Here is a 26,704-nt window from a genome sequence, read left to right as displayed (position 1 = left end):
GGACTACGGTTTTACATGCAAATATATATAGAAAGTCTTCTGATATGGACCAAGGTGACTCAGGTGAGCGATGTGGCCCATGGGCCTCTTGTTTATATTTACATTTGACCGTCATTGACATTTCTGTTAGATTTTCCAGCTTAACAAGATTCATACATGCATTCTTTACAACTGTATCTCGTTCATGAGGATAGCCTATCATCACAATTTGTAGAGATATCAAAGACAAAAACATCGGAAATGTAAATATATATATATATATATACACCATGGTCCAGTATTTTGAATGCACCCCACTTTAAAGTGTGCCCCAAATATTAATCCTATTATGACAGCTCTAGTATCTCTTAATCTCACTTCCAGATTCCGTAGATGGAGGTGTGTCCAGCAATGCTAGCTCAGACAGCGAGTCATCCATCGACATAGACGATTCAAGAAGATCAAAAAGAAACTTCAATCGAACACTCTCAGACCCTGGCACAGAGCAAGAAGATACACATATACAGTCCTACCTGAGGAATGTGACTCAAGAGCCTCATCTTCTCTCCCAGAAACACAGGTGTAGTACTCTTCCCAGCTCACTGGAAGGACTCTCTGGGGAGGAGTCTCATGATGATGTTACCCCAAATGTTCTGGCAGCTGAGTGCAGAAAGTTCGAGGCATCTCTGAAGGCCATGTCTTCTAGTATGTTCTACCTCTCTGAGAAGGATCACAGACAAACAATGGGAAATGGACAAGTAGAACTGGGAAATCATCAAAAGAATCATCAAATGGCAGCTGAGAACCCAAAGTTTTCACAAATCAGGAACCAAAGCACAACTGAAATTCTGAACTCAGGGACAAGTAAAACAACTTCTATAGGTAACTATTCCAATTTGTTTGAGAGTTCCCATGGAAATGGTAACAAGGAAGAACAGTTCCAACACAAAAAGGAATTTATTGCTGATAGGAAAGATTTGTGCAATACAATACATTCATCAGTATTACAAAAAGGTGTTGATAATTCAAGCAGATCTGACAGAAATTGTGACATATGCCCAGGACATACACCCTACTTACGCCAGTATCCCTATACAAGTGAGCATGATAAAGACCCAGATTTAGGCCAGTATCCCTATACAAGTAAACATGATAAAGACCCAGATATCATATCACAAACGAAATCAAAAGACAGTGGGAAAACAAAGAAAAATAAGTTAACAATATTTGCCTCTATCAAGGAGAGTTTTCTCAACTTCTTTGAAGGAAAATCATCGAAAATGAAAAAGCCAAAACTTGAAATTTCTCAGTGTGAGACAGAGGAAATTGATGTAAGTGATTTTGCTGTGAGAGAGTTTCCAATGAGTAGCTGTCCTAATTACAGGAAAGAAAATTTTTCTGAGGTGCTAAATGAAGTCTTTGAAAGCAGAGAAATCCAGCATGCTAAGCAACGCTGTGCCTCAGAAAACTGTAATGGTGAATCAGAAGTGAATCCTCCGAAGGATACTTGCTTGGAAGCTATAACATGTGACAGTCGAGAAACTTTCAGCCAACTTTCAGGTCAAACTGTAACACTACTTAAACATTCCTTGTCTGATCTATCAAAATCAAAGTGTTTAAAACGTTTTGATGATATTTCTTCAGACAGCTTCAAACTAAGATCTCAGATGAGTAGCTTGTCTCAACAACATTCCCACAGCTTGCCAGTAGTCAGTCATATCACAGACCCAGTCCATGTCAACTACCCCCCAGCGTCAGTGCCTTCATCTCCTGCCGTAAGAATCGAATCTTTCAAGAAGTCCACAGAACTTAGCAGATTCTATCATGTTTTTAAAGATGGAGAATTGTCAAAGCTCATTTCTAAACATATTCCAAATGTGAGAATTATTCATTCCACTTATGATCATGCAAACTGGTGCATCGTGGCAGAAAAATGTTACTGATTCTGGAGTTTTGTGAAGGAAGCCTTTATGATTTGAAGTATGTTATGTCACAAATTTGTACACATATAATGATGTCACAATGTATATTTACTTGAAGGTAGAAAGAGTATTACAAATTGACAAGAATTTTCATCAGGTCTTTCATTGTATTCTTTGTAATTTTACCTGGCATTTAAGGATCTCAAAACATGGTGCATACTTTAGATGATATTGTTTGTTTTATATCATAAATATTTCAAACATCTTTTTATTTTTGGTGCTTATTGAGATGCCATTGGACTGTTATGGTACATGTACTGGAACATTTTTTTTTAACTTAAATTTAATACAACAGAAGTAATTTTGAGAAATATATGAAAGATCAGATTTAGAACTTCATGTACTGATATGACTGTCATGTAAGAAGTTTTTTATTTGCCTTTTATCATACCATGATTCCTAAAAGCATTCATTACATAATACTTAGCAAAGGTTTATTTTTTAATTGATGCAGTGTTGTGTACTAATGAGCGTAAAATTATTATATTGTGAAATTCATTTATTTTAAAAACTTCTATTTTGGTGTTACGTTACATGTAACCCTGGGCTGTGGTCACAGTCTATAAGCCAATTTACACAGTTCATGACCCTTCTATCTTAATACTTGCATGTTCAGTCCTGGAAGTTTCCATAATTTTAGATGAGAACATGAGTGGTTAACTCTACAAAGAAATTTACTTGGATCATCAGGTTATCTTACGGAGTAAGAGTTGTCCTCCTTTGTAAAGTAATTACAATGTACAAGAATTCACTTCTGGATTGATACGTTCATTGTTTATTTAAGGAATAAATGTTTAGGTTGTTTGTGTTATGGGAGGGGGTGGGGGGTTGAAAACGATAGAGCCACGGGGTAATTTGAACTGATTATGCTAAAAATTAACCACCACCACCCCCACCCACCACCCCCCATGGTTCCATATCCCCCATAATCAAAACAATCTAGACATTTATTCCCCATATGTTTATGTTGAAATTTAACCTGTTTTATTTTTATATCAAGTTGAAAGGTCAACTGAGAAATGAATATAGGTTTTTTTTTACTAACGAAACATTGCTGAATGTAAATACTGAACATCATAAGTCGCAATATTTTCCTTAAATGTCTTAAGGATAGAGAGATAGAACTTTTATAGTGTAGATATCACTGAAAAGTCTGATGATTATAATGTAATAGATAACTTGTGTTTTAGCTGTGTATTTGTGAGTAGATGTCAGCAGTTGTCATTGTATATTGGTTGCTGCACCCATTTGATCTTTTTAAATCGTTCTTTTCACTGTCGGAAACGAGGACATTGAACAGATTGCAGACTAGTCAGATTTTGGAGATTTGCATTGGATTTTGAAAATTGTGTTTATAGATATTTTTTATATGAAATATGTGTGCCTTTTTAGTGAAAGCTTTGCAGATCCTTGTGGTGATAATCCTTTATGCCAATATTATGCACTAACAGCACAATCAAAAATGAGGGAGAGAATCTCTTTTACTAGCTATTGGTCAGAGTATATAGACACAAGCAACACTTACTTGCTTCTTAGGGCTCAAAACTTGAATTTGTATTTCAGAATCAAAACCATTGTTTCTGTCATTGCATTGCTTGACTTGGTAGATGGTTTTCAAAGTTTATGATAATTCAATATCCGTCTATATTGCTAATCTCTATTGATTTTATGGGAAATACAACTTCAGTTGATGTGTGATTTTTGTGAATAAGCTGCTTTATGAAAGTGCCCATAGACCTTTTCATTACTTTGAATCTTAATACATATAATGTACAGGTACTTACTGGGATTTATAGCATATCTCTCTTTCTGAATCATTAATTATAGTTTCTCTCCTTGTTCAGTTGAGGAGCATATCTCCATTTCCTTTTTGGTCTATTTATTCCTTTTCGTCTCATTCTCTTGTGCTGTTATGTCGTTATGTGTTCCCAAAGGTTATTTAAATGATGTGATTTTTTTTTTTTAGGAATAATGACATGTAGATATGTTGAAATGATGTCATATTTCATACCTGTGTTTTCTGGGTTTGTTTTGCATATACATGTACTTATTACATATACTTAAATTGTCATAGCTTTCTTATTTTTCATTGAAATACTTTGAAATTCTAATTGTATGTATATGTTGCACATCCCAGCATACTGGGGAAAAAAATAACTGCATGTGTACTGAATTCTGACAATATTAAAAACTCAAAACACTATTTTTTTAGCAAAAAATGTCGAATTTTAAATGAAGTCTATGTGTATGATGCATTTGGATTTCCTATCACATGATCTCATTAAAATAGCGTGTAAGCACACATATTTTCATGTGCTGAATTCTGACTGGCTCCCATTAAAAATCACAATGAAGTATTTATTTTAATGAAATGTATGCAGATAAAGAATCTTTACCATGTAGTAAATGATATGAAATACCCTGATAGTATGTGCATAATCTTATTTTTAGTTCTGAGTGCATTGTTAATGCACAAATAGTTTTTACTTTCATAAGTGAAAAGAAATTTCCTTCATCTTCTTGATCAAATATAATGTTCTTGGTTACAATTAGTGACAGTACTGTAGTTATTTTCCTCATTAATAGAACTCCATCACAGCATGTATGACGAAGCAATTGATCCAAATATGAGATTATCTATTGTAGTTCTTCGCATATCAATTTATAAATGTGTCTTTCTTCAAGTGCAATATACATATTAATTACTTTTTTCACATCTAGTCTCAAAAGATATTACAGCATATGATAAGAAAAGTCAACTTGTAAACAACATTTGCTGACGCATGTCAAATTCGTTTATACTGTTATCAGTTGTTGACCAATTTGGTGCACAAGTTGATGCCATGATTAGTGTTTTAAAGCCAAACTTTGTGATACATCTTACAAATGTCAAAATTGTTTTGTGTTAAATGTATTAAAAATGTATGTGATAATAGTTGTTGCATTATTTCAATGTTAGTGTACTTATGTGATTTTCTCCCTTCCTGTTACATTTGGTACCATTGGCCAGCCCCTGGAATTAAGAGGTGAAAATGCCTGCCAGGGGATAAAGAGATCCTGGGTTGATGTCTTCAAGGTGTGAAGATGTTTCAGGAGGGAGGAATGTAGTGGTCAGACGGGTTCAATTGCCGATGACCAGATAGCTCAGTTGGTAGAGCACATGACTAGAGATTCAGGGGGCCTAGGTTCGAATCCCAATCTGGCTCATTGCATTTTCTCCCTTCCTTTTACAGTTAAAGTACTTCAGAAACCTAGTGAAAATTGTATGTTGGGTCATAAATAGTAATATTTACACAATAAAACTATTTTAGAATGGCATCAAATCTCCACCTGCACTGTAAACAATCTTTTTTCATGCAAGTTACCTCTGGTAATTTGACGTCATCAGAAAGATGGAGACAAGGGGAAAAGAGCACACAAGTTGCTTTTTCTTTGAAATAGTGCAGTGTACCGCTTTGAATTGCAATATAAAGTTGGGTCAGGGAATCAATGTGTATTTATTCTTCCATAGAATTCCGTGGGGATCCGGGTTAGAATAGGTTCTCAGTACCCATTGTTTGTCATAAGAGGCGACTAAATGGGACTCCTCCTTTGGATGAGGCTGCAAAAACCGAGGCTCCATGTCACAGCAAGTGTGGCACGATAAAGATCCCTCCCTGCTCAAAGGCTGAAAGTGCCGAGCATAGGTCTGAATTTTGCAGTCCTTCGCTGGCAATGGTGACGTCTCCATATGAATGAAAGATTCTCGAGAGGGATGTTAAACAACAATAATTCCAATGGTATTTATTACAAGTGTTTTGATTGGACAAAAATAAAGCGGAACAAGAGTTTATACATCAATAAATCCGAAAACGCGATGTATTCATACACGCCTGAAAACAAATAACATAGTGCGGGGAAATTATGCAAATTTTTTGCAATTGTTAATGAAGTGAATGAATTGGAATTATAAGAATCAAACATTCTTTTTGAAGAATTTATCGATGTGTAAACTCCGGCCATTTTACTCACAAACTTAACATAAAAGTGCTTCGCACTTTTATTCAGTTTGTGAGTAAAATGTCCGGAGTTTACACATCGATAAATTCTTCAAAAAGAATGTTTAATCCTATAATAAACCCATAGATTCATCATTTCATTATGTACACAGCAATGGATATTTTTAGTTCACCCAAGTCACTCAGGTTACCTATTGTGATTGGTGGTTGTCCTTCAATGTCTCTGTTAACTTTAAAATATAAACAACTTCTTGGTTTTTTTTTTTTTTTTTTATAATAAGCTATATAAGTTATATAATTATGTTATGCAATTTAACTCAGTCGGATTAAAAAGTAATGAAGCTGATAGGGAACACCCCATTTCGAAATATTGATGATCACATGACGTTGCATGCACTACAATGCGACGTAAAAGCGCACGTACGGCCTGCAGGCTGTTGACTGGACACATTTAGCGATACAGATAGTCAGACGGAAAACAGGATAGAGAGAATCACTTTGAGCAAATGAAGGGGTGTAAAATTTTATGTTTAACATGAAATCACCATTTAGTATGTCTATATACTGTAACTCCCATGTTGTTTCTAATCATATTTTTTCTCGCACGCTTGCGCACATCCACCATAAACGTCACTACTTCATAAAATCACCGTTTTCTCCTTGCATTGAGAAGACCGGGTCTCGTGACCATAAACTGAGAGTAGACTTAAGTCTAAATTTCAAATCCAGGTAACGTTTGAAATAATTTTCACAAATAATTAAAATTTTATTATGTTTGAAATTTTTGTAAACCTGCAGTTTTCTTAAACATTTGTGCTTGATACATCTTAACGTAATTCCACACTCCTGTGACGGCATAGGATTTTGCAAAGTCAATGATTTAATGACAGGAACATAAATTTTGTTGGAGCCTTTTTAAATAGTTATTGTAAAAAATCTTGTTAGCAATAAAATATTTCAAAAGTCTTAGTTATATTTGAAAAGTCAATGATATGTTTCAAAATATTGAATCCAAGGACATTAACTCTGTTTTCATTAAATTATTTTATCAAGTTCATTATGCGATAGATTTCCTTTATTTTTGACAAACATTTTACTAAGGTGATAAGGAATCATTATCTGTATCTTTTCATGAAATTACATAAAATTTTAATCCCGAGTGATTTTGAATAGCTCAACTGTATGGTGCCATACTTCAGTTTTTTTATGGGGGTATACATACTCTGGAAGTTATAGATTTGAAATTATTGAGGAAAGGTATGGATTTTTTCCCATGAATAACTATAACAGATGTAACTCTACCAATATAAACAGAAAAAATGATATGTAAACCATGCAATAAGGAAAATACGTCCACATTTGTTTGTTTTTTAACATTTTGGAGAATAACGCTAATTCAATAATTTTGCACATATCATTCTAAAACTTGATGAACATATTGAAAATGACATGTGTTTTAGTTATTGACATGTTTCCCGATAAATAAATGCAATTCAAAAAATATTTTGTTGTTTTTATTTTAAAATAACAACAAATAACCGTTTCCAATAAATTTCATAAAAATCTACATAGGGGTACACGACTTCAGTAGTGTCTGTAATGAAAATTAATATGGAAATCCTTAACTGTTTTGCCTTTTTTCATTACTCTGAATGTTAATTTATTGATTCCAAACAAAAAAATGCTACCTAAACCCCAAAATTCCAGGACTAAGGACCCACCTTAAGATACGAGTAATCAAAATTTTGACTTAACTCTATTCTCAGTTTACGGTACTCCTTTAAAGTTATAAAAGCACTCAATCGTAACATTTTATTTTGTTATAGAAATACGCTATTACGATAGTTTTGTATGTAATTAAAATCATAGTCATTGATAAAATCAAAATCAAATCTAAGAGTTTATCAAAATAAAGATTTCGGATATATTGAATATATAGCATTATATAGAAATAAATTTTTGTACGGGAAGACATAATATAATTTTACTTCATTCGGAGCCTCTGGATGGGTTTTCTAACAGATATTAATTACGAAAGTTTATAAACCTTATTTTTCTGTCATTGAAAACAACAAAATTCGACACCAAAAATGAGAGCTAGTATAGCTTTAATGCCCGTATATAATTTGTCGAAATTATCAAATCGTATTATTTTTCATAGTTTATCATATTGACAAAATGTTGGTCTTGGTGTTAACATCAAACAAAATACTGTTTAAAACGACACATGCCTTTAAAAGTACATACATGTAGCATCTACGGGGAAAGGGGAACAAAACTTGTCAATGTCATGGTCACTGAACCCTTTGGAAAAAAAGATCAATCACAGGGGCTCGTCATGAAATATTTGTCTTATTAAAATTTGACATCGTCTGTTCTATATTTACACGTGTAAATATAGAAAAGACAGGGTCAATTCGTGACAAGCCCCTGTGGATCAATGCCTTAAAAAAATCCTGCAATTGAAAAAATAAAACATTCTTCACTGAGGGACATTTAGCAGACAAACTGAGTATATCGTTTTGAAGAAGCCATATCTATGAAATTCATGGCCCTTGGGTCAGGGGTTTCTGGTAGAGTGGTTTGATATCCAGATTAAAAAAAAACAATTTAAAAATAATGCATGATATTTTGCCGATATGTATGGCACGCCAAATTCACAAAAATGAGCTAAACATAGTTTCACAGTTGATATGCAGAACAGGAAAATAATCATTATTTCGTAGCCCTCGGGGCTAGTGATACCTTTAACTAATAGTCATGTGACCGATAATACATATGAGCCTCTGAGCTTGTTTCTTAGAAGACAGTTCGCGAGAAGATCTTTTTAAAAGATGCCACTACATTTTCTTTACCTCTTAATTATATCCCCTTTGAAAAGGGTGTGACCCTTCATTCGAGCAATTTTGATTCACCTTTACCCAAGGATGCTTTATGGCAAGTTTGGTTGAAGTTGGCTGTGTGGTTCTGGAGGAGTCCTGGTAAGCTAGGTCAGGTGCAGGTTGTCGCATCGAATACACTCAAATATTGATCACACAGTCTGTTGATCACGTTGACAGGAACAATTTTGTTTCAGAATTATTATTGAAGTCCAAAAACAGTTTAACTAATTCTTCCAATGGTTGTATCTCTGGCCTTAAATATCTTGCTTTTAATTTGAGACACGTGTACTTCCACCCCAACCCCCGGTCACATGTTCACGATTTAGCTAGAACCATAACAACATTTAGATAAACAGGAGATATATTTCTATACGCATAACTTTATGCACCACAATTAGCAAAGCAAACAGAAGTGATAGATCGTACAATAATCAACCTCATCTCTGCTTCATTTACGATCAATTAATTTACCAGCGAAACTACTTAAAATGGACCTTTAATCATTTTCAAATCATGACGTCCTATCTATAATGGACCGTTAATGATAACGATGGGATGCGGTTTTACCGGTGTTTGCAATCTATCGCACTCTTTAATTAATACATAATCATCCAGACTGAGTGATCATCGTATGAACACACTACAGATGGAATGGTAATGATTGCGTATGCATATTGGTCACTGGTATAGGATTTCACGTATTTGTCGTTTCTATAGGATTTCACGTACTGCTCATTAAGCCATTGTATGTCGCTTGTCATCATATCATCGAAGATGGAAGCTAAGATAGAAAAAGAGAAGGAAAAATCTTCAGTCTCGTTCAGACAACTTTTGAGCGCATATAAAGGAGACTGTTCAGTGCACGGCGTAGGTCATGTCGGCAGAGGATCCTTCTTCCGCGGGTATGTGAACAACGTGTAATTAAAGTATATGTTTTCTGTTTTATGAAACGTATGTAGACGTTTGATTTGTCTTAGGATACGTATGTAGATGTTTTGTCTGTCCTGTGATACGTATGTAGATGTTTTGTTTGTCCTGTGATACGTATGTAGACGTTTTGTCTGTCCTGTGATATGTATGTAGATGTTTTGTCTGTCCTGTGATACGTATGTAGACGTTTTGTCTGTCCTGTGATACGTATGTAGATGTTTTGTTTGTCCTGTGATACGTATGTAAACGTTTTGTCTGTCCTGTGATACGTATGTAGATGTTTTGTCTGTCCTGTGATACGTATGTAGACGTTTTGTCTGTCCTGTGATACGTATGTAGATGTTTTGTTTGTCCTGTGATACGTATGTAGACGTTTTGTCTGTCCTGTGATACGTATGTAGATGTTTTGTCTGTCCTGTGATACGTATGTAGACATTTCTTTGTCCTGTGATATTATGTAGAAGTATTCTTTGTCCTATAATATATTGACGTTTTCTCTGTCCTGTGATATGTATGCTGTGGTTTTTCTTGTAATGTGATACACATGTAGACATTTTTTGGAGTGCTATGATTCGTTTGCATTAGTTTTCTTATGATTCGTACATGTTTTTACCCTGTGGTGCATGCATCATATAATGAACGTTGTTTTTGCTTGTATCGATAAGATAAGATAAGTTTACTCCATATTTTGGGCCAGAGGGCATAACAGCAAGACAATTTAGAAAGAAGGAAATTTCAAAAAAGTTTACAACTTTAACTACAGACTACATGAACTACAAACTACATGTGGGTAGAGCATATACAGAGGAGAAACAAGTACTGTACATAGATATATGAATTGCAAATCAGGTATATACATAAGTAAATGGACGATATCAGTGTTATACCAACATATGATTAGAAGCTAGACGGATTTTTACAGTTTTAAAGCTCACCTCTTTTTCTGAAAATTTTAACTAAATATTCACTCAATTTGACAATTACTGGTTTGTCTGTATCATAGCAATATTGTGTTCCAGTTCTTTTCTCCATGTTAGTGTCTCTTCAAAAGAAAAAATAATAAAGTCTTAATAACGTGAATGTGTAGTTTCAGTTGTTCACAGGGACTATAGTATAGGGATATATTTATGGAGCGCCAAATTACCACAATTCTCAAGTAGTTAAGGACATCTTTAATTATTTGAAGATATTATCAATTCATTTGATGCGCACAATTCAGTTAAAGATTTCATCAAATAATTAATGAAAGCATGCATCACAGTAATTGAATTATTGGGAGCATTAAGTATTCTGCTGAATTGATGCGCGTAACAATTAAATTATAATGAATTAATGATTGAATCGAAATTTTATGATATCTTCAAATAATGTAAAAATATACCATCCTTTATTTGAGGTTTTGTTAATTCGTCGTTCCATATGTATTTGATGATTGCAGCTCAAATATTACACAACTGATTATTTGTTTTTCATAATTCTAAACGAATGTTATCAAAAATTAGATTCTCCAGCTGGAGTTGAATACTGAGGCGAGTGGTACACAGTTTGTAGTTTGGGTAACAATTAAACTGATTGTGTATTTAAATACATTATTTTATGAAGATGTCTTTAATTATTTGAAGATATCATCAATTCAATTCAACCATTAATTAATTCATTATGATTCAATTATTGCGCGCATCAAATCAGCAGAATATCAATAATTCAATCAATGCATGCAATAATTCCCGGATAATTTGAGTAGGTCTTCCATTGAATTGTCATGCGCATCAAATTAATTGATGATTTCTTCAAATGATTAAAGATATCTTCAATTATTTGAGTTTATATGAATTTGGCGCTCAAAAAATTATAACACTGTTCACATGATATTTAACAACAGCCACTACCCCCCCCCCCCCCCCCCCCCCCCCCCCGAACGAACGGCAAATCCTACACTTAAATTCATTTGTTAATTGATAAAAGAAAACACGTTGGGGTGTGTACAAACAATTGTCTTCATTCTCCTCATCGACTAAATCTAAAAATTATATAAAATAAAATAATGAGTGTACCATTATATAATTACAAATTAGTTGCAGTTATGGACAACATCTGCATGCATGTTCAGCAATCACATAAATGTTATCATGCCCAGCTCACATCACACAATTCATACAGAGATCAATTTACTTTCATCTCCAAGCAAGATCAGGCATTCTCAAATTTAGCGACCAATTAGAAAAAAAAAGTCGCATGATGACAACTAATTCAGAATAGATCTGTAAACATACCCAGTAATTACATTAATCGGGAATTTCCATGACTAGCATGATTGATTTAATTGCACGATTGTACAGAAATGATTCCCTGCTACCACTGTTTACACATACAATCCCCTGTAGTGCATGCAACCTAGATATTTATTCGTCTTATTTGTATTTGGTGATAGAGAGGTTTTTGTTTATTCGCCCTATTTGTATTTGGTAATAGACAGATTTTGTGTCAAGTTGAAAAGTTTGTGCTTTTTTCGCGGAAAAGCACTGGTGAAATCAATATTTAAAAGCTGTTCAAATAACGTACATTTATTACTGTTCATATAAAATATAACTCTATATAAATATACTCTGTCGCTGCCTCAAGACCATAGATAGAATCATCACTGAGTAATGTACGGGTAAATGTGTTTGTTCTTTTATATCCATTTTTTATATCCATTGATGTTATAAGCTCTAAATAAACCACTTCGTTCAAACAAGCAAAAGGGGGAAAAGTAAGAGAGAGAGAGGGGGAGGGGTGAGAGAGACAGAATTAGTAACAAAAACGTTTCGTTTTCATGTTGTCGTGGACGTTTCCGCCGTCAAGTCGTTCCTTTACTCTTAACACCCTTTACTGGAATTTCTGTCCACGTTTCTAGACATAGCTTTGAATAATTCCACTTAATTTTCATAGGGAAGATGTACATAGAATACAATACCCTAATAACTGTACGGTATGTTTTGTTTATTATTATTATTTATTAAATACGACATCTTTTAATTCTTATAAAAACATTACCGTTACCTGTCGAAATGAAAAAGACGGGATAATTTCTTGTCCATTCTGTTCACCATTCGTGATAGTAAGAAGCGTTACCACACGTTACTGAAGAGGGGTTTATACGAAGCAAAAGAGTCATATCTGAACATCATTTTTGACGCATAATTACTGTATTACAATGCAATTATATATAAAATTCAGAAAGTGATATAAGATATATAAGCGCCTCTAAAGGTGAAATGAAGGTGGGCCTATGCGGGTAATTCATGACTGGGACTCCTCCCTAAACACGCTACTGTTATATCGATACCTTCCGCGTAATCTCATATCTTGTTCAAAATACTGGTGCCTAATGTATGGAGTGCCAAATTAAGGCGGGTCCTTAGTCCTGGATTTTTGGGGTTTAGGTAGCATTTTTTTTGTTTGGAATCAATAAATTAACATTCAGAGTAATGAAAAATGGCAAAACAGTTAAGGATTTCCATATTAATTTTCATTACATACACCACTAAATTCATGTACCCCGATGTAGATTTTTATGAAATTCATTGGAAACAGTTATTTGTTTTTATTTTAATATAAAAACAACAAAATATTTTTGGAATTGCATTTATTTATCGGGAAACATGTCAATAACTAAAACACATGTCATTTTCAATACGTTCATCAAGTTTTAGAATAATATGTGCAAAATTATTGAATTAGCGTTATTCTCGAAAATGTTAAAAAGCAAACAAATGTGGACGCACTTTCCTTATAGCATGGTTTACATATCATTTTTTCTGTTTATATTGGTAGAGTTACATCTGTTATAGTTATTCATGGGGAAAAATCCATACCTTTCCTTTATAATTTCAAATCTATAACTTGCAGATTATGTATACCCCCATCAAAAACTGAAGTATGGCACCATACAGCTGAGCTATTTAAAATCACTCGGGATTAAAATTATATACGTAATTTCATGAAACGACACAGATAATGATTCCTTATCACCTTGGTAAAATGTTTGTCAAAAATAAAGGAAATCTATCACATTATGGACTTGATAAATAATTTAATGAGAACAGAGTTATTGTCCTTGGATTCAATATTTTGAAACATATTATTGACTATTCAAATATAACTAAGACTTTTGAAATATTTTATGGCTAACAAGATTTTTTACAATAACTATTGAAAAAGACTCCAACAAAATTTATGTTCCTATCATTAAATCATTGACTTTGCAAAATCCTATGACGTCACAGGAGTGTGGAACTACGTTAACATAAACTCAAATAATTGAAGATATCTTCAATTATTTGAAGATATCATCAATTCATTTGATGCGCGCAACAATTTAATTAAAGATCTCTTCAAATAATTAATGATATCTTCAATTCTGAATTATTGCGCGCATCAAATGAATACGCAAGTTCCGAGTTACCCAAAAGTTATTTCCCTTTGTCGAACTCTTTCGCATTTTATGACGTATGGTGGGTACACAATGTGTACATTATATCGTAGACTGGCACTGTACATAACGATTATGTACGATTAATGTAATGAAAGCGTAACTTTTGTTTTTATCAATCACTGGTATGCATATTCTGGCCATATCAAGCATAATTTGTTTGAATAAGATCATCAAATTGGCTATTAAATCATTATTCGTTTCCTCTTCTACATGAGTGACCCTTTTATCAAAGAAAGATGGCAATTAACAATATTTGTTTGAGCCATTTTGTTATCCAATATTCATAAACTCACTAAAGTTGCCTTTCCCCTGAGATGGGATGGTCTCAGAAACTCTGGATATTATCTTTTAAGAAATAATACAACGATAGTAATTAGCAAATGTACCCACTGTCATCATATTTTACGTCATAATTTACGGAAGAGTTCGATAAAGGGAAATAACTGTTGGGGAACTCGGAACTTCCGTATTGATGATAGCATTAATTCTTCTGTTGAATTGATGCGCGCTTTAATTGAATTAATGATCCCTTCAAATGAATTAATGATATCAACAATTGAATTGATGCACGCTACAATTCAATTGAAGAGAGCAATAATTGATATAATGCGCGCATTAAATCAATTGATGAGAGCAATAATGGATTTAATGCGCGCATTAATTCAATTATTGCTCTCTTCAATTGAATTAATGATATCTTTAATTCATTTGAAGAGAGCAATCATTCTTTTAGAGAGAGCAACTAAATGATTAAAGATATTTTCAATTCAACATATCCACAATTGAATTAATGAGCTCTTTAATTGAATTGTTGCTCGCTTTAAAAGAATCGATGCGCGCATTAATTCCTTATACAAAAGCATTGTAAATAATTAAAGATATCTTCAATTGAATTAAAGAGATCATCAAATTATTTATACCGAGCTCAAAATCAATTATTGCGAGCAATATTTCTACGAAATTAATGCTCTCATCAATTCAATTGAAGAGAGCAATAATTGAATTAATGCGCGCATCAAATCTATTATTGCTCTCATTAATTCAATTGATGCTGTCATCAATTGAATTGAAGAGAGCAATAATTGAATTAATGCGCGCATTAAATCAATTATTGCTCTCATTAATTCAATTGATGCGCGCATTAATTCAATTGATGAGAGCAATAATTGAATTGAAGCGCGCATTAATTCATTTGATGAGAGCAATAATTGATTTAATGCGCGCATTAATTCAATTAAAGAGAGCAATAATTGAATTGATGATATCTTCAAATAATTGAAGATATCTTCAATTATTTGAGTTTATGTTAATTTGGCGCTCCATACTAATGACACGACAAAGACGAAGTTATATCGCCTTCTCAAAAGCCTTTGTATAGCGAAGATGCCCCTGTAGATATCAATCCTTTCCTATCAGGTCCGTGCGGATCAAAATAATTTTCAAGAAGGAGATTGTTACCTTTTAAAAGTGTTATTGTTTCGGGTCAAAGACTTAGGGATAGGGTAAAACTCTAAAAAAAAAAAAAAAAAAAAAAAAATGGCACAGTACAATCTTTATTTCAATATTTAAAAAACTGTTCAGCCAAATTGGCAATGTCTACGTAACAAACACCGCCCCCTCTAGATCCCCACAGTCTTCCATATCTCTGTTTAATATTTGGATATTTTATTGAACATATATTTTAACGGTAAACTCAACTCTATGACAAACGGGATGACTTCAGCTTTTCCATCGTCAATCTCCCATATTTATGCAGCAACATTCATATTCCGGTATCACCTGCATATGGTGTCTAAGTCTCTCAACTGATTTGATACGCGAGAGCATGTTCTGTATATGATGAATTTTTAAATCGAAGCAAGCTACTTACAAATAAGTTTATGTTACAGGGGCTTCAACAGTCTTGTTGGAGTCAGCATTTTGCAAATTCTATGGTTGTTATAATGACTATATTCGCTAATACAACCCGTCGTTAGGCTGAATGCTGTCTGACGTAATCCATACCTATTGTTATGCCGTTCTTTACATTGTGATTTTGACTACGGATTACTCCATATACTTGATAGAGGGCTCACGGCAGATGTGACCAATAAACAGGGTATGCTTGCTCCTCCTGGGCACCTGTTCTCACCTCTGGTGTGTCTAGGGCTCTGTGTTTGCCCTACTCTGTTCATTGTCTTCGCTTTTCATTAGTGCACTATATTAAAGATATTTGATCCTCTCTCTATTTGACAGGCTGATTTGGTTTGCTGCAGTATGCACGTCTACTTCTTATCTCCTCTATCTCCTGTATGAAGAATGGACTGCCTATTATCAGTATCCTTTTATGACATCTACTTCTGTACAGAAAGTGTCCACTATGAAGTTTCCAGCAATCACATTTTGTAATTTAAGCCCATACAACAAATCAGTGGTTGTTTCAGACCCGAGAGACGAGGAATTCTATATGGCGATCTCCAAGCTGGGCATCTTTGTAGACGATATCAATTGGACAGATCCTTACTACCGCGATAATGGTTACTTTACGCCAAGAACGCGTGATGATGTTGCCACTGAAGCGCTGAATAGACGAGCTGTCATCAAAAGTATCACATTCGACATGGGAGATGTTGGCCAAGATATAGAGGAAACAGTGACACGATATGGCATGTGTTACACATGGAATAGTAACGGGTCCGCCACCACGAGCTCTACTGGAAACAACTTTAATTTCTATGCACTCCTAAGTGTAAACAGCGATCAAAGTTACCAAAGTATTGATTGTAGCACAGGGTTTAAGGTGAGCAAAATGCCTCTTTACAACTTTACAACTCATAATTACAAAGCCCATTGAGCTCATTTGCGTAGCTAAATAAAACTTTTCGCGTTATAACGAAACATTCGCGAATCAACGCGTAACATTTTGCGATATTAACGCGTATTTTTCACGTTATAATGTGAAATATATTATATATATATATATATATATATATATATATATATATATATATAGGTACCCGTGATTAGTACAATGAACGAAGACTGGTGTTTATGCAGTTATAAGTAACCTGAAAGTAAAGAACTATATAGGCAAGGTAACACGCCTACATTTTATACACGCATATTTCAGAATGTTTGGCATGTATGCTATTAAAGCTTTATTGAATGCAAAGTAAAATTCATATTTGTAATTCATTAATTGCTTAGTTAACAACAGCCTTTAACACAGGGGTATAAAAATTTGTCTACTGAAATCAAGCTTTATTTGTCACAGATTTTCAAAGAGATATTGGATGATCGACCACTAAATCTCTGAATTTATGGGGTTTTTTATTGAGTAAACAATGCTTAATCTACAGTTTTGGGGTGTTTCTTTTTTTTATTAATTTGATAACTTGAAAATCCACTCAGAATGTTTCTAGAAAGCACTTAGTGACCTAATTCGTTTTCGTCCAATAATAGATTAATCTACATTTTTCAAAGGGTATGTCCCTTGACTGTCAATTTTTGGAAAAACTCATATAATTCTCACAGCAACCTTTGTAACAAACTATTTTATAATTTTGTCATTTGATATGCTTTTGGTTTGGTTAAACATATTTTATTATCCAGAAACACGTCTATCTGCCAACCAATAACACAAAGCATGTACAACAAAGGTCAATAAGGTGATCTTCTTAAAGCAGTCAAATTATATCAAGAGATATGCACATACATGAACTTGTACAAACTTACAAAGTACAGCTGGACAAGTCTATCGTTATTTGTTCATTGTAATTAACAAATTATCTCATGCTACTTTTTTAATATTGAGCACATTCAATTCATGTTTATAAGCAAAATCTACGCTTTATAACGTAAAGTATTCGCACTACAACGCATAATTTTGCGTTATAACGCGAAAGTTACGAGTTTATTTGCGAAAGTTTCGCGTTATAACGCGAAAGTTTTTTCAGCTACAAAAATGAGCTCAATGGGCTTTCGGACATAATGTCCAGAAAATGATCATTTATCAACCTATTGTCAACTTTGCAGGTTACTGTACACGATCCAAATGAAGACCCGGCAATAGAGAACAACGGCTTTCTCGTCCCTCCTGGAAAATTCGCATTAGCCAAACTAAAGAAAACTAGGGTTAAACCAATGTTGTGTTTTCCCGCTATTTCAGCCAAATCGCTCTTCAAAATTCAGGCTAACATAATGGGATATATATATTTTATTACAGTATTCTTATCTTGGTGATCCCTTTAAGGCGTTTGGTGACGCTTCGTGCGTCGACACCCTGTCTTCAGATTTCAATAATCCGTTCCATCCAAAGCTTTACGACACCAGTGCCTGTAGACGAAAGTGTAATACAGATCAGACATTCCAGCGCTGTGGGTGTATGGCTATGGGGTCAAACGGTAATACTTTGGATACGAATAACATATATGATAGATATTTTGTCACAAGTAGAGGGGTTGTGTGATTTAATCTATAGGCATGGTGCACTCGGGTGCAGATTGTGATCGACGGGCCTCCTCTATGGAGCGTCAAATTAACATAAACTCAAATAATTGAAGATATCTTCAATTATTTGAAGATATCACTTCATTTGATTCGCGCAACAATTTGATTAAAGATCTCTTCAAATAATTAATGATATCTTCAATTCTGAATTTTTGCGCGCATTAATTGAATTGATGATAACATTAATTCTTCGGCTGAATTAATGCGCGCTTTAATTCAATTAATGATCCCTTCAAAGGAATTAATGATATCAACAAATTAATTGATGCGCGCTACAATTCAATGGAAGAGAGCAATAATTGATCTAATGCGCGCATTAAATCAATTGATGAGAGCATTAATTGAATTGATGCACGCATTGATTCATTTGATGAGAGCAATAATTGATTTAATGAGCGCATTAATTCAATTACTACTCTCTTCAAATGAATTAATGATATCTTTAATTTATTTGAAGAGAGCAATAATTCTTTTAGAGAGAGCAACTATAAAATTTAAAATATCTTCAATTCAACATATCCGCAATCGAATTAATGATCTCTTGAATTGAATTGTTGCTCTCTTTAAAAGAATTGACGCGCGCATTAATTCCTTATACAAAAGCATTGTAAATAATTAAAGATAACTTCAATTGAATTAAAGAGCTTATCAAATTATTTATACCGAGCTCTAAATTAATTATTGCGAGCACTATTTTTACGAAATTGACGCTCTCATCAATTCAATTGAAGAGAGGAATAATTTAATTAATGCACGCATCAAATCTATTATTGCTCTCATCAATTCAATTGATGAGAGCAATAATTGATTTAATGCATCTTCAGTTATTTGAGTTTATGTTAATTTGGCGCTCCATACTCCTCATCTACCCAATGCTTCTATAATTGTAGGAAATTACCCGATCTGTTCTCATTACCAATATTATCAGTGCTACTACAACACATCACGACCAAGTAAGTCACTAAGACTGGTATTACATATATTTCTTTTGTATTAATGTACCTTTTTATTTGCAGTAAAATAAATTACTTATGGAAATTTCAAAGATATCAGATATTCTTTCCGTTGAGTACCATCGATTTTATGATCCATTGTAGGTGAGAACAGTTTATCACCCTGTGATTGTCCACAGCCATGCAGGCAGACGACGTACGATATTCAGGTGTCGTATGCTACGTTCCCGACCGAGGAGACGGCTGAATTTTTAAAAGGAAGGTTCAATGTAACAAAAGATTATATCCGGTAATTGTGTTAAAAATCATGAAATGGGGCAGGCTTGTGGAAGGTACTTTTTGGAGCTTTTTAAATTTTCGTAGAATATTTGATTTTCTGAAATATTCCTGCAGTCGGAACAAATTTGACCAGATATTATGAGCCCAACAGGGGCCTGACACAAGGCTCCGCAGTTGAATCCACACAACACAGGGGTGCATCTTAAACAATATCACTAAAATGGTCTGACTGTTCTGAAGATTTTCTGTCTATCATAATGTACTGTGTGAAATTTAATACTCGATTCTAGCCCCACTTTGAAACACAGGGTCCATGGTTAGAATGAAATAAAATAAAATCATAATAAAAAAACCTTGAATGAATAATTTAGTTCCACTTTAGCCTCATGCAAGGGCCACCATCATTTAATTGAATATGAACATAAGTTTTGTCTTTTCTAGTCCCGTGGTTCTTGAGAAAATTTTAATTACCACACTCTATTTTAACAAATTGTCAATTATCTCTCCTTGCAAGGGGGTCATGGATCCTAAAATGAGAAAATTTGGAAGCCCCTTCACCCAAGGATGCTTTGTACCAAGTTTGATTGAAATTCGCTCAATGATTTTGTAGATCATTTGATGAAAGTGTGAAAAGTTCACTATGCCGCCGATAGACAACTTGGGTGAGCTAAAACCATAGTAAATGTCCATGGTTCAAAGTTAATGACCAAAAGTTTGCAAAAATATCAAAAGTGGTAGTTATCAAAGCTATATTTAGATTAATTTTTGAAATTTAGCTGTACCTACGATTTGAATTTAAAAAAAAAAAAACCTTCTGAATGTGCTACTGGGGCCAGTTTTCAAGGAATAGCATCTCGGTATATATAATAGTTGTAACTGCATTTTAGTGTCAAAAATGTACGCAGAAGCAAATCTTATTTATCTATCCGTCGTTGTTTACATACTTTTGTACATAGGTACTTAATTTATTGATAACAAAATGTGATGTGTTTGTGCACAAGTAACATTTTCTCTACAAAACCCAGTGCATAAAATTTCACAAAATATTTTAATAACCCTTTCTGTTTTATTTAATTCATTTTGTGAAGTAAATAACACCATCGCTTGTGCATGTTATTGCACGAATTAAAAATATCTCCGTCTCAAAATGCTTTTCAAGCTCACTAATGCTAGTTTTTGCTGAAGTATTTAGGGACGTTTTACTTACAAAGTAATATCTAAAAATTGCGTGTCATAATCCTTTACCCAGTAAGTCATTTATCCCTCCCGTCCATGAAAAAAAATATATATGCAAGTATGAATAACTTACTTGATTAATATTTAACATCTAGCAGAGCACAGCTTCTGATTTCGAGTAAATGTTATATTCTAAACAGCTGTTTTTAAATGGACATGTCGACAGAAGATATCATTTATGTTTTGTGTTTCCTCTTTCAGACAAAATTTTGTTGAACTCCATATATACTTTGATAACCTACAAGTCCACAGGGTGAAGCAAGAACCGGTATATGCATCCACTAAAGACATCTTGTGTAAGTGTACAGAACCGGTATATACATCTACTAAAGACATCTTGTGTAAGTGTACAGAACCGCTATATACACTAGAGACATCTTATGTAAGTGTACAGAACCGGTATATACACTATAGACATCTTGTGTAAGTGTACAGAACCGGTACATACACTAGAGACATCTTGTGTAAGTGTACAGAACCGGTATATACACTAAAGACATCTTGTGTAAGTGTACATAACCGGTATATACACTACAGACATCTTGTGTAAGTGTACATAACCGGTATATACACTACAGACATCTTGTGTAAGTGTACAGAACCGGTAAATATACTAAAGACATCTTGTGTAAGTGTACATAACCGGTATATACAATACAGACATCTTGTGTAAGTGTACAGAACCGGTAAATACACTAGAGACATCTTGTGAAAGTGTACAGAACCGGTATATACACTAAAGACATCTTGTGTAAGTGTACAGAACCGGTATATACATCCACTAAAGACATATTGTGTAAGTGTACAGAACCGGTATATACACTAGAGACATCTTGTGTAAGTGTACAGAACCGGTATATACACTACAGACATCTTGTGTGAGTGTACAGAACCGGTAAATACACTAGAGACATCTTGTGTAAGTGTACAGAACCGGTATATACATCCACTAAAGACATCTTGTGTAAGTGTACAGAACCGGTATATACACTACAGACATCTTGTGTAAGTGTACAGAACCGGTATATACACTATAGACATCTTGTGTAAGTGTACAGAACCGGTATATACACTAGAGACATCTTATGTAAGTGTACAGAACCGCTATATACACTATAGACATCTTGTGTAAGTGTACAGAACCGCTATATACACTATAGACATCTTGTGTAAGTGTACAGAACCGCTATATACACTATAGACATCTTATGTAAGTGTACAGAACCGCTATATACACTAGAGACATCTTGTGTAAGTGTACAGAACCGCTATATACACTAAAGACATATTGTGTAAGTGTACAGAACCGCTATATACACTATAGACATCTTGTGTAAGTGTACAGAACCGGTATATACACTAGAGACATATTGTGTAAGTGTACAGAACCGGTATATACACTAAAGACATCTTGTGTAAATGTACAGAACCGGTATATACATCTACTAAAGACATCTTGTGTAAGTGTACAGAACCGGTATATACACTAGAGACATCTTGTGTAAGTGTACAGAACCGGTATATACACTACAGACATCTTATGTAAGTGTACAGAACCGGTATATAATCCACTAGAGACATCTTATGTAAGTGTACAGAACCGGTTTATTCATGTACATCCACTAGAGACATCTTGTGTAAGTGTACAGAACGATTTTAAAAGTCACCATAGAAAAAAAGTGAATATATTTAAATAAGAATTGACACAAAAACTGTGGATTTAAAATCGACAAGAAACCATAGAAATAACCAGGTGTATGATTGCCAAATTAACACAAACTCAAATAACTGAAGATACCATCAATTCATATGACGCATGCAACATTTGAATTAAAGATCTCTTCAAATAATAAATCAAGTCTTCAAATCTGAATTATTGCGTGCATTAATTGAATTGATCCCAGCATAGATTATGCTGCTCAATTGATGTGCGCTATAATTGAATTGTTGCATTTTCAACTGCATTGATAATATCAACAATTCAATACATGCACGTAATAATTTAATTATTGCCTTCTTCAACTGAATTAATTCTATTGATGCGCACAACAATTATTTGAGCGAGAGAGAGGGTTAGAGAAATTATTCTTAAGTAAGAGATATCTTCAATTCAACATAGACGTACACAATTGAATTAATGATCTTTTTCACTGAATTGTTCATCTTTAAAAGAATTGATGCGCGCATTAATTATTGGTCTTATCAATTGAATTCATGAGCGCATCAATTGAACTAATGCTCTCATCAATTAAATTGATGCGCACATTAATGTAGTTGAGGTACAAAATCTTTATAAATAATTAAAGATATTTTCAATTGAATTAAAGAGGTCATCAAATCATTCATACCGAGCTACAAATCAAATTTAGCGAGCAATACCTCAACTACATTAATGTGCGCATCAATTTAATTGATGAGAGCATTAGTTGAATTGATGCGCTCATGAATTCAATTGATAAGACCAATAATTAATTTAATGCGCGCATCAATTGAATTTTCGTGCGCAATATTTCAATTAAAGTGAGCATCTTTTCAATCAATGTCCGCAATAATTCAATTGATGCATGCATCAGATCGATACTTGCCCGCAATATTTCCAATCGATGCGCACATGAAATCAATTATTGCACGCAATAATCCAATTGATGTGCGCATAAATTTGATTGAAAAGAACAATAATTGATTTGATGTGTGCATCAAATTAATTATTGTGCGCAATAATTGAATTACTGTTATCTATAAAAAAAAAAAATCAACGATGTTTGTTTATGTTAATTTGGTTCCACAGAGGAGCAAATTTAAAGCTGTGTACAATGTGTATCCCTGCAACGGATATGATTCCCAGGATCATTTACCTCAAAATTTATTTTTATGAGAGTGAAACATACATTGATTGGTGTGTTTTTTTTTACGTCCCGCCAAGAATTTCTCAGCTGAAGGTGAAGTACCACAAATTTAGACCTGTGCTTAGCGCTCAGGGCCGTAACAGTGGGGGTTCTTTATCGTGCCAACGCCTGCTGCGACACGGAACCTCTGTTTTTAAGGTCATGTCCAAAAGACCCGCGATTCACACTTCTAAATGCAGAGCATTTGGCGGTATCTCAGTGGTAGAGCGTTCGTTTCGTAATCGCGAGCCGCGATGTCGAGTCCCGCTCGTGCAATGGCCGCGTCAAACCTAAGACTTTAAAATAGGTAGTGATTGCTCCTTCGCCAAACGCAAAAAAATAAATAAATAAATAGGCCTAAATAAAGAAATAAAAAAAAAAAAAACAACAACAAACAAAACAATCAATCAAACAATGGTGAAGGAGCAATCACTACCTATTTTAACGTCTAAGGTTTACGAAGCAAACGCTCTACCACTGAGCTACCGGGGTACTACCACTACTAAAAGGAGTACGTTAGAGTACTTTACAATACGCTGGTAAAATTTCACAATTTAATTGTTTATTTGTATGTATACCACTTAAATAAACATGATTATAAAATAATATTGCAAATATTTGTCAAATGTATTTGTTTTTTCAAGCGATATTTTGATCCCAATTATTAGTATTTTGTTCGGAGAAAAAAATTGAGCGATATGACATACTACATTAGTAATTAATTTAATGTATAATTAATAGCTACTCGGAATTCATCGTCTTTAGTTTTGTTTTCTTTTCCCTTGGGGGGGGGGGGGGGGTGTGTGTCTTTTTAGCCCCCCCCCCTTTTTTTTAGTTCATCGATTTATTTTATGCTTTGTTTCTTTGTCCTCTGGCCAAGTTTTCAAATCAATTAAGTAATTGCTAGCCTTTAAAAAAACACACATCCAGTGTTCATTTACAATGACAACGGTAGTCTAATCATCAAAGAAAACTCACAATTACTTGGACATCTTCATAATTCTTTCATTTTTATTTAAATCGAATGATTTATTTTCAAGGAATTCACTGTTCAGTTGACAATATAAAGACTTAATGTTAAAAAAAATAAAATAAAGGCACAATCCTGGAAATAAAAATACAATACGCTAGTATTTTATGTAAATATGTAGTTAAATTTGATTGGGATCAAACGGTAAACTGTAATTCAAAATAATTCCCGAAATAATGAAAACAAACACAATATATTCCAGATATATATTTAGTAGGTTAAACTAAAGTAAGAACACCCGATAACGGCGGTTAAATTGTACTGAATTATGAAATTTGACCAGCGTACTCTAACGTATTCTCTTTAGAGAAGTCGAGAGGCATAGCCTTTATCCGCTATGCCTCTCGACTTCTCTAAAGAGAATAACTCTAGTTAACGTACTCTGTTTAGAGCTACCGCGACCGGTGAAATATATACATTAAATACTTTATAATTTGTAAACTTGAACGTAACAGTTTTCACTAAACGATATGAATTAAACTTTTAAACTATTATTCATTATCAACACACGTTTAGTATATAGTTTAAAGTTCTTCATTTAACATAAACTATGTTTTACTTTTCATTAAATAGCACATGTATAAGATTTTAGAAAGTTAGTTGTTAATTACCACTGTTAATTATCAGACACTCGACCATTGGATCTAGAATTTTGTTCTTGACTATGCAAAAATATGACCAAAAATAAAAAATATAGAGATTTGAAGTGAATGACCGCACGGACTTTTCGGCCAATAAAAGAACCAAAAAATAAAAAAAATTATGATCAACCCGTCTTTGCTCTTCCATTTATCTAAATATAGTTGAGCGTCATTTCCCAGACAACAAAACAACATTGTTAAAGTAATAATAAATGTTCCAGTCTTGTTTACTTCCCTTTCCAGCCAACATCGGCGGCCAGATGGGGCTGTTGCTGGGAGCCAGTCTGCTGTCACTACTCGAGATTTCAGAATTTCTGGTGAACTGTGCAATTCATCTAATGTTCAAATGTTATGATTGGTACAATGGAAAACGGAGGAACAAAATCAAACAGAATTCAGAAAAGACAGGTCTCCAAAATTAAACAGTCGCAGATGACGGCTTTTCGCTTTCATTTTCAGCTTACCTGATCAGAGATTGTTTGCTGTTGTAGTTAACTTTAGGACTTGCATGAAAGTTACCATCTATACCTCATCACCCTTGGCTAGCGAAGATGCCATCTATACTGAAAATTCTAGTTTGTACAAGTCATGACCCCAGGGATAGAATGAGAGTCACAACTGGTGTTTATCAACTTTATAAAAGAATCCTTAAAATATCTTCCCAACAACCACAAGACTCCAGTTTGTCAAAATAACATTCATACATCCTTGTGTTGTGTAGATTTAGTTTGTTCAAATCAAGACCGGGGCCAAGCGGGAAAACCTCGGAGTTGAGGCTGAGGAATGAGTTGAGTGATGTTGGTGACGGCGGGGCCAGAACAGAATTGTTCTTAGTGATGGAAGCTTGTTCCTGTTTATGGCTGTAAAGTCTGACTGTGCAATAAAGCAGTAGAGAAATATTCTTATTGATGGTATACTGTTCCTACTCTCTGTGTGGGTACCAA

At 33.9% G+C, this 26,704-nt stretch overlaps 2 protein-coding genes across 4 annotated transcripts in view; both read left to right on the top strand.

The window, feature by feature from the left end:
• The window catches only part of LOC125679687 (uncharacterized), a 34,758-nt gene extending 29,864 nt beyond the window's left edge, over positions 1-4,894 (top strand). For all 3 annotated transcript variants that reach the window (XM_048919111.2, XM_048919112.2, XM_048919113.2), the window contains one exon: positions 364-4,894. In XM_048919111.2, the coding sequence (XP_048775068.2) occupies positions 364-1,922 (1,559 nt within the window). In that variant the 3' untranslated portion in view covers positions 1,923-4,894. The remainder of the gene's footprint in view (positions 1-363) is intronic.
• A 4,334-nt stretch (positions 4,895-9,228) lies between these two features.
• On the top strand, positions 9,229-26,665 carry LOC125681980 (acid-sensing ion channel 3-like). The gene is made up of 8 exons (XM_048922341.2): positions 9,229-9,743; positions 16,484-17,027; positions 18,263-18,361; positions 18,453-18,630; positions 19,627-19,689; positions 19,834-19,978; positions 21,406-21,500; positions 26,004-26,665. Exons 1-8 carry the CDS (start codon positions 9,589-9,591, stop codon positions 26,180-26,182), a joined length of 1,458 nt encoding a protein of 485 aa, XP_048778298.1. The 5' UTR covers positions 9,229-9,588; the 3' UTR covers positions 26,183-26,665.
• The last annotated feature ends 39 nt before the right edge of the window (positions 26,666-26,704 follow it).

Source organism: Ostrea edulis, chromosome 2 (genome assembly GCF_947568905.1).
Source record: "Ostrea edulis chromosome 2, xbOstEdul1.1, whole genome shotgun sequence".
Classification (NCBI taxonomy): Eukaryota; Metazoa; Mollusca; class Bivalvia; order Ostreida; family Ostreidae; genus Ostrea; species Ostrea edulis.
Note: the sequence above shows the minus strand (reverse complement) of the source record. Positions and strands in the feature narration are given on the sequence as shown.

Bases quoted from the DNA above. Each gene is read 5' to 3' on its own strand.
- LOC125681980 (XM_048922341.2), top strand. From the start codon at position 9,589: ATGTCGCTTGTCATCATATCATCGAAGATGGAAGCTAAGATAGAAAAA. The intron at 17,028-18,262 runs GTGAGCAAAATG...TCAACTTTGCAG, and splicing joins ATTGTAGCACAGGGTTTAAG to GTTACTGTACACGATCCAAA. The intron at 18,631-19,626 runs GTAATACTTTGG...CTATAATTGTAG, and splicing joins TATGGCTATGGGGTCAAACG to GAAATTACCCGATCTGTTCT.